The 15,085-nt window shown below is 44.3% G+C and overlaps 1 protein-coding gene across 2 annotated transcripts; it reads left to right on the top strand.

Moving 5' to 3' along the window:
• Nucleotides 1–214: 214 nt before the first annotated feature.
• Nucleotides 215–14,800, top strand: LOC115151462 (sushi, nidogen and EGF-like domain-containing protein 1; the record flags this gene model as incomplete). 2 transcript variants are annotated; one of them, XM_029695410.1, is given in 11 exon segments in its annotated part: nt 215–398; nt 792–907; nt 3,236–3,514; nt 3,978–4,095; nt 6,685–6,767; nt 7,797–7,907; nt 10,714–10,830; nt 12,531–12,618; nt 13,103–13,185; nt 13,268–13,295; nt 13,411–14,800. In XM_029695410.1, coding segments are annotated over 10 exon segments (1,205 nt in total), but the record flags the coding sequence as incomplete, so codon positions are not given.
• Between the last annotated feature and the right edge of the window lie 285 nt (nt 14,801–15,085).

The following is a 15,085-nucleotide window of genomic DNA, read 5'->3' as shown; positions in this document are numbered from 1 at the left end:
CCCTCCCTCCTCCACTCCTACTTTCCCTTCCCCCTCCCCGCTCTCTCCCTCCATCCTATCCCTCCCTCCTCCCTCCCTCCCTCCCTCTCTCTCCCTCCCTCCCTCTCTCCCCTCTCCTCCCTCTCCCTCCCTCCCTCCCTCCTCTCTCATCTCCCTCCCTCCCTCCCTCCCCTCCCTCCCTCCCTCCCTCCCTCCCTCCCTCTCTCTCCCCCAGGGCCGCGGCGGGTGGATCAGCTGCAGGTTGTCAGCGTGTCGTCCTCCCAGGTTTGGCTGCGGTGGCTGGTGCAGGCTGCTCATCACGCAGCTGTCAGCCAAGTGCGCCTCTCCCTGATCCCCTCAGACGGCAGCGGAGCTCGCACCGCCCTGGTCAACGCCAGTACCACGGAGTACGCATTCAGGTATGGAACCCGGGACTCCCCCCGTGGAAAAACAGCTGGACGTAAATGAAGGTTTTTCTTCTGCTCAACCACTATCAGTATGTCCTGAAGGCCACAGACTGCAATGCCGACTTTGACCACTTGGTGGCAGTGATGCGTTACCTATTTCCTCCAGCTATGTTTTTAGTTCCAACGCTGATAAACCTCCACAGACACAGTAGAATAGAACAAGCTTTTTTGGGGTTATTTTTTTACATGACTTTGGATATGTGTGTGTGTGTGTGTGCCTGTGTGTGTGCCTGTGTGTGTGCCTGTGTGTGTGTGTGTGTGTGTGTGTGTGTGTGTGTGTGTGTGTGTGTGTGTGTGTGTGTGTGTGTGTGTGTGTGTGTGTGTGTGTGTGTTTCTCCCCTTCAGCTCTCTGCTCCCTGGTCAGATGTACACGGTGGACGTTCTAACTCAGAGTGGGATCGGACCGGACGAGTCACCGTCCTCCACCAGTCACTCTGCTGGACCGCTGCAAGTCTGGACCCGTATGTCATCATGTCTCATTCATCAATCAAATCAAATCAAATGTTTTTATAAAGCCCTTTTTACATCAGCTGATGTCACAAAGTGCTGCTGTACAGAAACCCACCCTAAAAACCCCAAAACAGCAAGCAATGCAGGTGTAGAAGCACAGTTTTTCTAAGGAAAAACTCCCTAGAAAGGCAGGAACCTAGGAAGAAACCTAGAGAGGAACCAGGCTTTGAGGGGTGGCTAAAAACACCACAATAGCAAGGAATGCAGAAGCTCAATGAACCTCAATAATTCACTATGCCATGTGTTCAGCATCTGGAAAAATCCCCATCCTCACATCAATAGTCTTGTTTACCAAACAAATCAAATAACCTGGAGACGAGACACCTTAAAATGACCGCTCAAATTAGAAAACTGCTCTGTACAGAGAGTTAAACTGCTATAGACTGTACAGAGAGTTAAACTGCTATAGACTGTACAGAGAGTTAAACTGCTATAGACTGTACAGAGAGTTAAACTGCTATAGACTGTACAGAGAGTTAAACTGCTATAGACTGTACAGAGAGTTAAACTGCTATAGACTGTACAGAGAGTTAAACTGCTATAGACTGTACAGAGAGTTAAACTGTACAGAGAGTTAAACTATACAGAGAGTTAGACTATAGACTGTACAGAGAGTTAAACTGCTATAGACTGTACAGAGAGTTAAACTGCTATAGACTGTACAGAGAGTTAAACTGCTATAGACTGTACAGAGAGTCAAACTGTACAGAGAGTTAAACTATACAGAGAGTTAGACTATACAGAGAGTTAGACTATAGACTGTACAGAGAGTTAAACTGCTATAGACTGTACAGAGAGTTAAACTATAGACTGTACAGAGAGTTAAACTGCTATAGACTGTACAGAGAGTTAAATTATAGACTGTACAGAGAGTTAAACTGCTATAGACTGTACAGAGAGTTAAACTGCTATAGACTGTACAGAGAGTTAAACTGCTATAGACTGTACAGAGAGTTAAACTATAGACTGTACAGAGAGTTAGACTATAGACTGTACAGAGAGTTAAACTGCTATAGACTGTACAGAGAGTTAAACTGCTATAGACTGTACAGAGAGTTAAACTGCTATAGACTGTACAGAGAGTTAAACTATAGACTGTACAGAGAGTTAGACTATAGACTGTACAGAGAGTTAAACTGCTATAGACTGTACAGAGAGTTAAACTGCTATAGACTGTACAGAGAGTTAAACTGCTATAGACTGTACAGAGAGTTAAACTGCTATAGACTGTACAGAGAGTTAAACTATAGACTGTACAGAGAGTTAGACTATAGACTGTACAGAGAGTTAAACTGCTATAGACTGTATAGAGAGTTAAACTATAGACTGCATGTAGATTCCGTCTCTGTGCTGGTGTAACATAGTTAGAAATGCATCCCTTGTTTATTGTGAGTTTCTCCTGAATGTATCTTATCCTGAGTTTATCCTACCCTGAGTTTATCCTACCCTGAGTTTATCCTACCCTGAGTTTATCTCATCCTGAGTTTATCTCATCCTGAGTTTATCCTACCCTGAGTTTATCTTATCCTGAGTTTATCCTACCCTGAGTTTATCCTACCCTGAGTTTATCCTACCCTGAGTTTATCCTACCCTGAGTGTATCCTACCCTGAGTTATCCTACCCTGAGTTTATCCTATCCTGAGTTTATCCTATCCTGAGTTTATCCCACCCTGAGTTTATCTTACCCTGAGTTTATCCTACCCTGAGTTTATCCTATCCTGAGTTTATCCTACCCTGAGTCGATACTACCCTGAGTTTATCCTATCCTGAGTTTATCCTATCCTGAGTTTATCCTATCCTGAGTTTATACTACCCTGAGTGTATCCTACCCTGAATGTATCCTATCCTTAGTTTATCCTATCCTGAGTTTATCCTATCCTGAGTTTATCCTATCCTGAGTTTATCCCACCCTGAGTTTATCTTACCCTGAGTTTATCCTACCCTGAGTTTATCCTATCCTGAGTTTATCCTACCCTGAGTCGATACTACCCTGAGTTTATCCTATCCTGAGTTTATCCTATCCTGAGTTTATCCTATCCTGAGTTTATACTACCCTGAGTTTATCCTACCCTGAATGTATCCTATCCTGAGTTTATCCTATCCTGAGTTTATCCTACCCTGAGTTTATCCTATCCTGAGTTTATCCTATCCTGAATTTATCTCATCCTGAATTTAAATTAAGAAAATGTGATGAGTAAACTATGGTTATTGAGTACTCTACTCTACTCCCTGTCTGTTCTGTCTATCCTGATGACATCTCTCCCCCCCCCTCCCCATAGGGCCCCTCCCCCCTCAGAACCTGTCTTTGGCACATGTGACCTCCAACACTGCCCTGGTGACGTGGGTCCACCGCCCCAGGAACCTTCCGGACGGCTTCGTGGTCAACGTGACGCGAGGTTTGAGCACCCGGAGTCGCTTCCTACCCAATGGGAAGTTAGAGACGTATACCCTGAGAGAGCTTTCTCCGGGACAGCACTACCACCTAGCTCTCATGGCTGTTAGGAACACAGGACAGGAACAGATCCACAGTGTACCACAACACCTGGCCTTCACCACATGTGAGTGCTGCTCTGTTCCCACTATCGTACTATGAGCTTCTTCTATAACATTCAATAGGACTGAGATTTCACATTGTTAAAGCTCTGGGGACACACCAGAACGAGACAGGAACCAACTCAAACCCTTTTACGATCTGAAACTGTCTTTTTTTTGGCTGTTTCAGTCCTCTGGACAGGAAGCCCTCTGGTTCCTTTTTAGGTTTCTTCCTAGGTTCCTGCCTTGTAGGGAGTTTTTCCTAGCCACCGTGCTTCTGCTTGCTGTTTGGGGTTTTAGGTTGGGTTTCTGTACAGCACTTTGTGATAACTGCTGCAGTAAAAAGGGCTTTGTGAAATATATTTGATTGATTAATTGATTTCTCTATCACTACATGATCATGATCAATTAACTTTACCTTGGGCTCTCACAAATAACAACAACTGTAATCTCTCTCTTTCTCTTTGTGTATTTCCTCTGGATCACCAGTGCCGATGGAGGAGCGACAGTCTGTCGTGGGAACCCCTGTGAGTCACACACTAACCCCGTCTGAACCTCAGGACCTAGGGGTGGCTGGAGAGAGAGAGCACTCTGAAGAGATGCCCAGGTAAGAGGAGAGAGAGAGAGAGCACTCTGAAGAGATGCCCAGGTAAGAGGAGAGAGAGAGAGAGCACTCTGAAGAGATGCCCAGGTAAGAGGAGAGAGAGAGAGAGCACTCTGAAGAGATGCCCAGGTAAGAGGAGAGAGAGAGAGAACAAAAAGATATACAAGAAAAATTACAAATCCTTGAATCAGCAGTCAAAGACTATCAGAATCCTGTGGATACCCCAATTACAGAAGAAGAATTATTGGAAAAACTACGCACTCTCTCCAACCAAAAAGGCCTGTGGTGCTGATGGTATTTTAAATGAAATGATCAAATATACAGACCACAAATTCTAATTGGCTATACTCAAACTCTTCAACATTATCCTCACTACAGGTATTTTCCCCGATATTTGGAACCAGGGATTGATTGATCACACCAATCTATAAAAATGGAGACAAATTTGACCCAAATAATTAGAGAGTAATTTGCATTAACAGCAACTTGGGAGAAATTCTCTGCAGTATTATAAATAGCAGACTACACCATTTCCTTGACAAACACAACATCCTGAGCAGAAGCCAGATTGGATTTCAAAATAATTATCGTACAACAGACCACATTTACACCCTCCGCACTCTAATTGACAAACAAGTAAACCAAAACAAAGGCAAAATCTACTCGTGTTTTGTAGATTTCAAGAAAGCGTTTGATTCAATTTGGCACAAAGGTCTTTTTTTATAAACTAATAGAAAGTGGTATTGGAGGGAAAACATATGATGTTATTAAATCAATGTACACTAAAAACACATGGTTAAAATTGGCAACAAGCAAACAGACTTCTTCTATCAGGGACGGGGAGTGAAACAGGGCTGCCCAATAAGTCCAACACTATTTAACATCTACATTAATGAATTGGCAAAAACATTAGAAGAATCGGCAGCACCTGGTATCACCCCACACAACACTGAAATCAAGTGTCTGCTGTACGCAGATGACCTGGTGCTGCTGTCTCCCACTAAAGAGGGGTTACAGCAACACCTAGACCTTCACAGGTTCTGTTAGTCCTGGACTCTGACCGTTAACCACAGGTTCTGTCTGAGCTCTGACCGTTAACCACAGGTTCTGTCTGGACTCTGACCGTTAACCACAGGTTCTGTTAGACCTGGACTCTGACCGTTAATCACAGGTTCTGTTAGACCTGGACTCTGACCGTTAACCACAGGTTCTGTCTGGGCTCTGACCGTTAACCACAGGTTCTGTTAGACCTGGACTCTGACTGTTAACCTAAAAAAACCGAATATAATGATATTCCAAAAAAGGTCTGGAAATCAGGATGACAAATATAAATTCTATTTGGACACAGTTCTATTAGAACACACCAGAAACTACACGTATCTAGAACTAAATATCAGCAGCAACACAGGTGTAGCTTTCACATGGCTGTGAACGAGCTGAGAGACAAAGCAAGAAGAGCATTCTATGCCATTAAAAGGAACATTAAAATCGAAATTCCAATTAGAATCTGGCTCAAAGTGTTCCAATCAGTTATAGAACCAATTGCTCTGTATGGCAGTGAAGTATGGGGTCCAATCTCTAACACTGAATATACCAAATGGAACAAACATCCAAAGAAAGTTCAAAGAAAAACTACCCCCACCTCATTCGAATAGAAAAAAGAGACATCAAACGTTTTAAAAGCCCTGTACTGCAGTGTTGGTTTTTGTCTCAAACTATCGCTAGGAATAAGACACTAGAGTGCAGTGTTTCACACATATTGCAGAAATATATTGGAATGCTGAATTGAAACCTATTTAACCTATTTACCTATTTAGTGTTAACGAGACCATTCAAGGTTAATTCTCTCAGGCTCTATTTGTCTGTCTCTCAGGCTCTATTTGTCTGTCTCTCTCAGGCTCTATTTGTCTGTCTCTCTCAGGCTCTATTTGTCTGTCTCTCTCAGGCTCTATTTGTCTGTCTCTCTCAGGGTCTATTTGTCTGTCTCTCTCAGGCTCTATTTGTCTGTCTCTTTCAGGCTCTATTTGTCTGTCTCTCTCAGGCTCTATTTGTCTGTCTCTCTCAGGCTCTATTTGTCTGTCTCTCAGGCTCTATTTGTCTGTCTCTCTCAGGCTCTATTTGTCTGTCTCTCTCAGGCTCTATTTGTCTGTCTCTCAGGCTCTATTTGTCTGTCTCTTTCAGGGTCTATTTGTCTGTCTCTCTCAGGGTCTATTTGTCTGTCTCTCAGGCTCTATTTGTCTGTCTGTCTCTCTCAGGCTCTATTTGTCTGTCTCTCTCAGGCTCTATTTGTCTGTCTCTCTCAGGCTCTATTTGTCTGTCTCTCTCAGGCTCTATTTGTCTGTCTCTCAGGCTCTATTTGTCTGTCTCTTTCAGGGTCTATTTGTCTGTCTCTCTCAGGGTCTATTTGTCTGTCTCTCAGGCTCTATTTGTCTGTCTCTCTCAGGGTCTTTTGTCTGTCTCTCTCAGGGTCTATTTGTCTGTCTCTCTCAGGCTCTATTTGTCTGTCTCTCTCAGGCTCTATTTGTCTGTCTCTCTCAGGCTCTATTTGTCTGTCTCTGTACAAGTGTTTACCATCATTTTGTTTTCTTCCAGATACACAGAGCTGATTGATGGTAGAGGGAAGATAACAGCTAAGTTCTCCAAACTGCCCAGAAAGGCCATCAGACACCGCACTAGTAAGCACTGTTATAACCTCATATAACCAGGTATAACCAGCCAGGTGACACTAGTAAGCACTGTTATAACCAGGTATAACCAGCCAGGTGACACTAGTAAGTACTGTTATAACCTCATATAACCAGGTATAACCAGCCAGGTGACACTAGTAAGTACTGTTATAACCACATATAACCAGGTATAACCAGCCAGGTGACACTAGTAATTACTGTTATAACCTCATATAACCAGGTATAACCAGCCAGGTGACACTAGTAAGTACTGTTATAACCCCATATAACCAGCCAGGTGACACTAGTAAGTACTGTTATAACCTCATATAACCAGGTATAACCAGCCAGGTGACACTAGTAAGCACTGTTATAACCACATATAACCAGGTATAACCAGCCAGGTGACACTAGTAAGTACTGTTATAACCTCATATAACCAGGTATAACCAGCCAGGTGACACTAGTAAGTACTGTTATAACCTCATATAACCAGCCAGGTGACACTATTAAGTACTGTTATAACCCCATATAACCAGCCAGGTGACACTAGTAAGTACTGTTATAACCTCATATAACCAGGTATAACCAGCCAGGTGACACTAGTAAGTACTGTTATAACCACATATAACCAGGTATAACCAGCCAGGTGACACTAGTAATTATAACCTCATATAACCAGCCAGGTGACACTAGTAAGTACTGTTATAACCACATATAACCAGGTATAACCAGCCAGGTGACACTAATAAGCACTGTTATAACCACATATAACCAGGTATAACCAGCCAGGTGACACTAGTAAGTACTGTTATAACCTCATATAACCAGGTATAACCAGCCAGGTGACACTAGTAAGCACTGTTATAACCACATATAACCAGGTATAACCAGCAAGATGCCAACTGAATTAACACATAGCATCTTCAGGTGCTCAGCTTCAGGATGAGGTGGTACATTTTAACATTCACGTAGACCAGTAGTACATTTATACTGAATACTGGTATGGATAAATACCTCTTTGATTCTGCCTTGCAGAACCCGAGCCTCCCATTCAACTAGAGAGGATGGAGGAGACAACCAATAAAATCAGCCTTGCACTAGAGATCCAGAGGAAGGAGGAAGAGGAGGAGTCCAGGAGAAAACCTGGTAGGTATTATGGTAGGTAATTGCAGTGAATTCAGGGATTAAAAATGTAAAAAATTAAAAAAGCAGGTCAGAAGCGGATCCAGGGACTGTCAACTCAACACCGTAGCCGGCCAGCAGGAGATCTGAACCTCTTGACGAAGTGGCCTTGGTGTTGGTCGGCTACAGTATAATCTGTCATGCAGGACAGAGTTGTGGTGTAGTTTAGATGCCAGATAATGAATCCTCTCCTCTGTAACTGGTCTCATATGGAGAAACATGGAAACATACCTTTACATCTCCCAGAGCCAGTCAGTTTTAATGGGAGGTCTGCCACATGGAAGCTATGCTAATCTATGCTAATCTTCTCCTATAGGCGCCGCTGAATAGAAACAGCGTGTTAATTATTACGTCTCCATATATACAGCGATGGGTGCTGTATCTTCTGGCCACAGGACTGTAGCTGGCAACGAAGAGGAGGAAGGGAATGTCAACCAAGCTTCACTATAGAAACGTTATTACAGAGAGAATGAGAGACACTTTAAAGGGCATTACTTTGACCAGGGCCCACAGGGGAACCTCATAGGACTCTACCCACAGGGTTCTACCCATAGGACTCTACCCACAGGACTCTACCCATAGGACTCTATCCATAGAACTACCCATAGGACTCTACCCATAGGGCTCTATCCATAGAACTACCCATAGGACTCTACCCATAGGGCTCTACTTATAGGACTACCTATAGGACTACCCATAGGACTCTATCCATAGAACTACCCATAGGACTCTACCCATAGGACTCTATCCATAGAACTACCCATAGGACTCTACCCATAGGGCTCTATCCATAGAACTACCCATAGGGCTCTACCCATAGGGCTCTACTTATAGGACTACCCATAGGACTACCCATAGGACTCTACCCATAGGGCTCTACCCATAGGGCTCTACCCATAGGACTCTACCCACAGGACTCTACCCACAGGGCTCTACTCATAGGCCTCTACCCATAGGACTCTATCCATAGGACTCTACCCATAGGACTCTACCCATAGGACTTTACCCATAGGGCTCTACCCATAGGACTCTACCCATAGGACTCTACCCATAGGACTCTACCCATAGGGCTCTACCCATAGGACTCTACCCACAGGACTCTACCCATAGGGCTCTACCCATAGGACTCTACCCACAGGGCTCTACCCATAGGGCTCTACCCATAGGCCTCTACCCATAGGACTCTATCCATAGGACTCTACCCATAGGGCTCTACCCATAGGACTCTACCCATAGGACTCTACCCATAGGACTCTGCCCATAGGCCTCTACCCATAGGACTCTATCCATAGGACTCTACCCATAGGGCTCTACCCATAGGACTCTACCCACGGGGCTCTACCCATGGGGCTCTACCCATAGGACTCTACCCATAGGACTCTACGCATAGGACTCTACCCATAGGACTCTACCCATAGGACTACCTATAGGACTCTACCCATAGGGCTCTACCCATAGGACTCTACCCATGGTGCTCTACCCATAGGGCTCTACCCATAGGGCTCTACCCATAGGACTCTACCTATGGTGCTCTACCCATAGGACTCTACCCATAGGACTCTACCCATAGGACTCTACCCATGGTGCTCTACCCATAGGGCTCTACCCACAGGCTCTACCCACAGGCTCTACCCACAGGCTCTACCCATAGGGCTCTACCCACAGGACTACCTATAGGACTCTACCCACAGGGCTCTACCCATAGGACTCTACCCATAGGACTCTATCCATAGAACTACCCATAGGACTCTACCCATAGGGCTCTATCCATAGGACTCTACCCACAGGGCTCTACCCATAGGACTCTACCCATAGGGCTCTACCCATAGGGCTCTACCCACAGGGCTCTACCCATAGGACTCTACCCATAGGGCTCTACCCACAGGGCTCTACCCATGGGGCTCTACCCATAGGACTCTACCCACAGGGCTCTACCCATAGGACTCTACCCATAGGACTACCTATAGGACTCTACCCATAGGGCTCTACCCATAGGACTCTACCCATAGGACTCTACTCATGGTGCTCTACCCATAGGACTCTACCCATAGGACTCTACCCATAGGACTACCCATAGGGCTCTACCCATAGGACTCTACCCATAGGCCTCTACCCATAGGACTCTACCCATAGGGCTCTACCCATAGGACTCTACCCATAGGACTCTACCCATAGGACTCTACCCATAGGACTACCCATAGGGCTCTACCCATAGGACTCTACCCATAGGACTACCCATAGGGCTCTACCCATAGGACTCTACCCATAGGACTCTACCCACAGGCTCTACCCATAGGGCTCTACCCATAGGACTCTACCCATAGGACTCTACCCATAGGACTCTACCCATAGGACTCTACCCACAGGGCTCTACCCATAGGGCTCTACCCATAGGACTCTACCCATAGGACTCTACCCATAGGACTCTGCCCACAGGGCTCTACCCATAGGACTCTACCCATAGGACTCTACCCATAGGACTCTACCCACAGGCTCTACCCACAGGGCTCTACCCATTGGACTCTACCCATAGGGCTCTACCCATAGGACTCTACCCATAGGACTCTAACCATAGGACTCTACCCATAGGACTCTACCCATAGGACTCTACCCATAGGACTCTACCCATAGGGCTTTGGTCAAAAGTAATGCACTAAAAAGAGAATAGGTTGAATTTGGGTAGGAGGCAGCCTTAGTGAAACCTGAGCTGGTGGTTTGTCTACTGGGCTCCGCTTAACCAGGGGTCCTGACAGCAGCTGCTGTGTTTCAGAGTCGTCCCAGGACTGCCGGAGTCTGCCCTGCCTGAACGGGGGTACGTGTGCGAAGGGCGGCGACTCCTACATATGCGACTGCGTAGCCGGGTTCAAGGGCAGGCAGTGCGATCTGTGTGAGTTCATGCCTTCTGTCTTGGTCTCCACCACACGACACATTGACATTGGAGTGCCATACACACCATTCAGCTGTCCCCGTAGGAAAACCCTTTAAAGAATCCTTGTTGGTTCTAGGTAGAATCCTTTTGGTTCCAAGTAGAACCATTTTGGGTTCCATGTAGCCCAGGTGGTAGAGCATGGCGGTTGTAACGTCAGGGTTGTGGGTTCGATTCCCACGGGTGACCAGTACAGAAAAAAAGTATAAAAAAAGTATGTACTCACTACTGGATAAGAGTATCTGCTAAATGACAAAAATGTTTTTAAAAATTATAAAAAGGGAGTTCTACAAAGGAACTCAAAATGGTTCTACTTGGAACCCAAAATGGTTCTACTTGGAACCCAAAATGGTTCTACCTGGAACCCAAAAACGGTTCTCCTATGGGGACAGCCGAAGAACCCTTCTTTTTGTTGTTGTTGCATAGAACAACTGCATTTTCTCTCAGATCAGCTGTCTTGGGCTGGCAAAAAAATAGATTCAGATGTCTTCCTCATAGGAGGAAATCATTTCACAGCACCATAAATACTCTGCAACATCCTCACATAGAAAATACAACTTTGCAAGTCACAACAAAACTATAATATCACCATTCAGGTACAAAGCACTTCAGACAAAATAGGTTATTTTGAAATACAAGCTTTTCCTTTGGTTTGAACTTGTCCAATCATGTTCACAAGTAACGCAAGGTGTTATGCTGCAGCACTGTAGGAGATGGTACACACACACACACTGTATAAAAAGGCACACACACACACACACACACACACTTCTCTTTTTAATAGAGTACCACAGTATGAGTCATAATTCCCATAAAACATAGCGGTCAAACAGGGAAATGGTTCCAATGGTTTTTTTCACCATTCTTTTTCCCCATAGAGGATTTTAGAAACACTTAAAATAAGGTCTGTGTTTTTGTGTAGGTTTACCCTGGCATAACATTTTGATAACCGTGTAAATCTCTCTCGGAGAAGGTGACTTTTGTAAATACATTATATTTGTCTGTATTATGGGTATTTCAACATATCAACTGTGGGGCTCTATACTGTACATTTCTTCATCCAAACACCCTCAGTCAAACTGTTTAAACATTTCTTTCCTAAAACCATCAATCACTAAGGAGGAGTGCCAAATTCCACCCTCCCTATCTCTCCTCTCTCTCACTCCTTCTCAGGCCAAATCCCCCTGTCTCTCTCTCGTTCCCTCTCTCTTTCTCAGACCAAATCTCTCTCTCCCTATCTCTTTCACCTTCTCTCTCTCTCTTCCTCAGACCAAATCCCTGCACCTTCTCTCTCTCTCTCTCTCTCTTCCTCAGACCAAATCCCTGCACCTTCTCTCTCTCTCTCTCTTCCTCAGACCAAATCCCTGCACCTTCTCTCTCTCTTCCTCAGACCAAATCCCTCTCTCCATTTCTCTGCATCTTCTCTCTCTCTCTCTCTTCTTCCCACTCTCTATCTTTCTGTTCATACAAAATCCCTCCCTACCTATCACTCTCCCTCCCTCTTCCTTCTTCCCTTTGTCTTCTCCTCACTCCCTCATGTCATATTTAACAGCCTTTTAACTGCCTCTTCCTCCAGAACCTCTCCCTCAGAAGAACCCTCTCAGTGCTTTAACACATATCTGTGTTTATCTTTGTCCTGCTACGACCACGTCTGTCTGCAGTCTGCCAGCGAGTGCCCCACCCGTGTACCCGCCTTTACTCTGAAACAAAGAGCGTGCCCGTCTGGGTGGGTGAAGTCTGCCATTACCTGTGAGTGACAAACAGTGGACATAGACCTCCTCTGCATGTTTATACATGTCAGAATTGATTTCATATAGACTGTAAACCTCTTTATATGCTGAAGTCTTCCCTGATTTGAGCCCAGTAAGGGACATGTTACCTAGGGAAGGAAGGGATAATTCTTCCCTGATTTGAGCCCAGTAAGGGACATGGTACCTAGGGAAGGAAGGGATAATTCTTCCCTGATTTGAGCCCAGTAAGGGACATGGTACCTAGGGAAGGAAGGGATAATTCTTCCCTGATTTGAGCCCAGTAAGGGACATGGTACCTAGGGAAGGAAGGGATACTGTAAGCAGCACAATGACACCTGTTAAATATAGTACTAGTATAACTTCATTAATTTCTAGAATGTAAATTGGTTTCATCCCCACAAGAAGCATGTTGAATAATCTGTATCTATATGTACTTTGTATGTTTAGTAGATAAGCTATGTTTTTTCCCTTGTGCTCCCCAGGTATAAAAGGACGTATAAAGTGCAGCAGGATATTTGCTATCGAGAGATCTGTGAACCACCACTGCTTCCCAAGAAAAGCCCCAGTGAGTTTGATTGAACAGTTCAGTCCAGTTTAATAATAATCATATTCTTGTTTTCACATCTCGTTATTCTTTGTTTGGACAGACAGAAGAACTAACAGACAACATTAATGGTTGGTACACAGACATTACAATGAGCAATCTACTGAAATATATTGATTTAATTTAAAATGTAATACAATTTGCTTTGGCTTCAGTTAAAATAAAATTGATATTTTCTACTTTCAGAAAGCTAATCTTGGATGACCCATGTTGCCCAGAGATTGGCCTGTTGGATGACCCATGTTGCCCAGAGATTGGCCTATTGTATGACCCATGTTGGATGACCCATGTTGACCCATGTTACCCAGAGATTGACCTGTTGGATGATCCATGTTGCCCAGAGATTGGCCAGTTGGATGACCCATGTTGGATGACCCATGTTGCCCAGAGATTGACCTGTTGGATGATCCATGTTGCCCAGAGATTGACCTGTTGGATGATCCATGTTGCCCAGAGATTGACCTGTTGGATGATCCATGTTGACCCATGTTGCCCAGAGATTGGCCTATTGGATGACCCATGTTGCCCAGAGATTGGCCTGTAGGATCAATCAATCAATCACATGTATTTATAAAGCCCTTTTTACATCAGCTGATGTCACAAAGTGCTGTACAGAAAATCCCAAACAGCTAGCAAATCAGGTGTAGAAGCACGGTGGCTAGGAAAAACTCCCTAAAAAGGCCAGAACCTAGGAAAAACCTAGAGAGGAACCAGGCTATGAGGGGTGACCCATGTTGCCCAGAGATTGGCCTGTTGGATGACCCATGTTGGATGACCCATGTTGACCAGAGATTGGCCTGTTGGATGACCCATGTTGGATGACCCATGTTGTCCAGAGATTGGCCTGTTGGATGACCCATGTTGACCAGAGATTGGCCTTATGGATGACCCATGTTGTCCAGAGGTTGGCCTGTTGGATGACCCATGTTGACCAGAGATTGGCCTTTTGGATGACCCATGTTGCCCAGAGGTTGGCCTGTTGGATGACCCATGTTGCCCAGAGATTGACCTGTTGGATGACCCATGTTGCCCAGAGATTGGCCTGTTGGATGACCCATGTTGCCCAGAGGTTGGCCTGTTGTGGCCGCAGCTTGAATGAGGATTTGGAGGAAGCTAACAAGTAGAACATGATTGACCCCCAACAACCATCAATGAGATTTGGCCCCAGAATCATCAATCATTTCTAACTATTCTATGTCATATTTTTTACAGGATTTTCACTCATGATGGATGACAAATGTACCATAAACAGTCCACACCTGTGTAAAAATCAAAACATTATACATACCTCATGTCTCACATGTTGGCAGTTTAGTCCCTCTGCTCAGGGAAATGTGTATATTGTCCGTTTCATCGCAAGCAACCCTATTTAAAATCTGTATCGATTGATTTAACAACAAATTTAACTGTTTTACCTCTTAGCCAACAAACATGTTCAGCAATCAGTACTGGAAAATAAATGTCTGTTTTTATGTCTTTCAACTCTAAACCAACATCACTGCTAGCTATCATGTAAATAGTGTTTATAGGCTGTTTTGTAGGTGAATATTTTAATAATTAAAATGTTAAAATGTTATTTTCGTGTCATGTTTTATTATATATTTATTTAAAATGTAATTGTGAAGGAATGTCTATAGCTTCAATATGTTTTTTGTTGTTGTTTTTGTGTGAATAAAGTAGACTGTATAACAGACACCTTTTGGAAGGTAAGGCCTCTATTTGAAGGTGAGTTCTCTGCATGTATTGTATTGCAGTAGCTCACCACAAGGTGTCTATATATATACTGCATCAATGTGATATGTTTGGGCATATGCATTGATTGATTAAAATCAAATCAAATTGTATTTATCACATGCTCCGA

The sequence above is a fragment of the Salmo trutta genome, chromosome 17 (genome assembly GCF_901001165.1).
Source record: "Salmo trutta chromosome 17, fSalTru1.1, whole genome shotgun sequence".
In the NCBI taxonomy this organism is placed as follows: domain Eukaryota; kingdom Metazoa; phylum Chordata; class Actinopteri; order Salmoniformes; family Salmonidae; genus Salmo; species Salmo trutta.
This window is presented reverse-complemented; position numbering and strand designations above follow the sequence as displayed.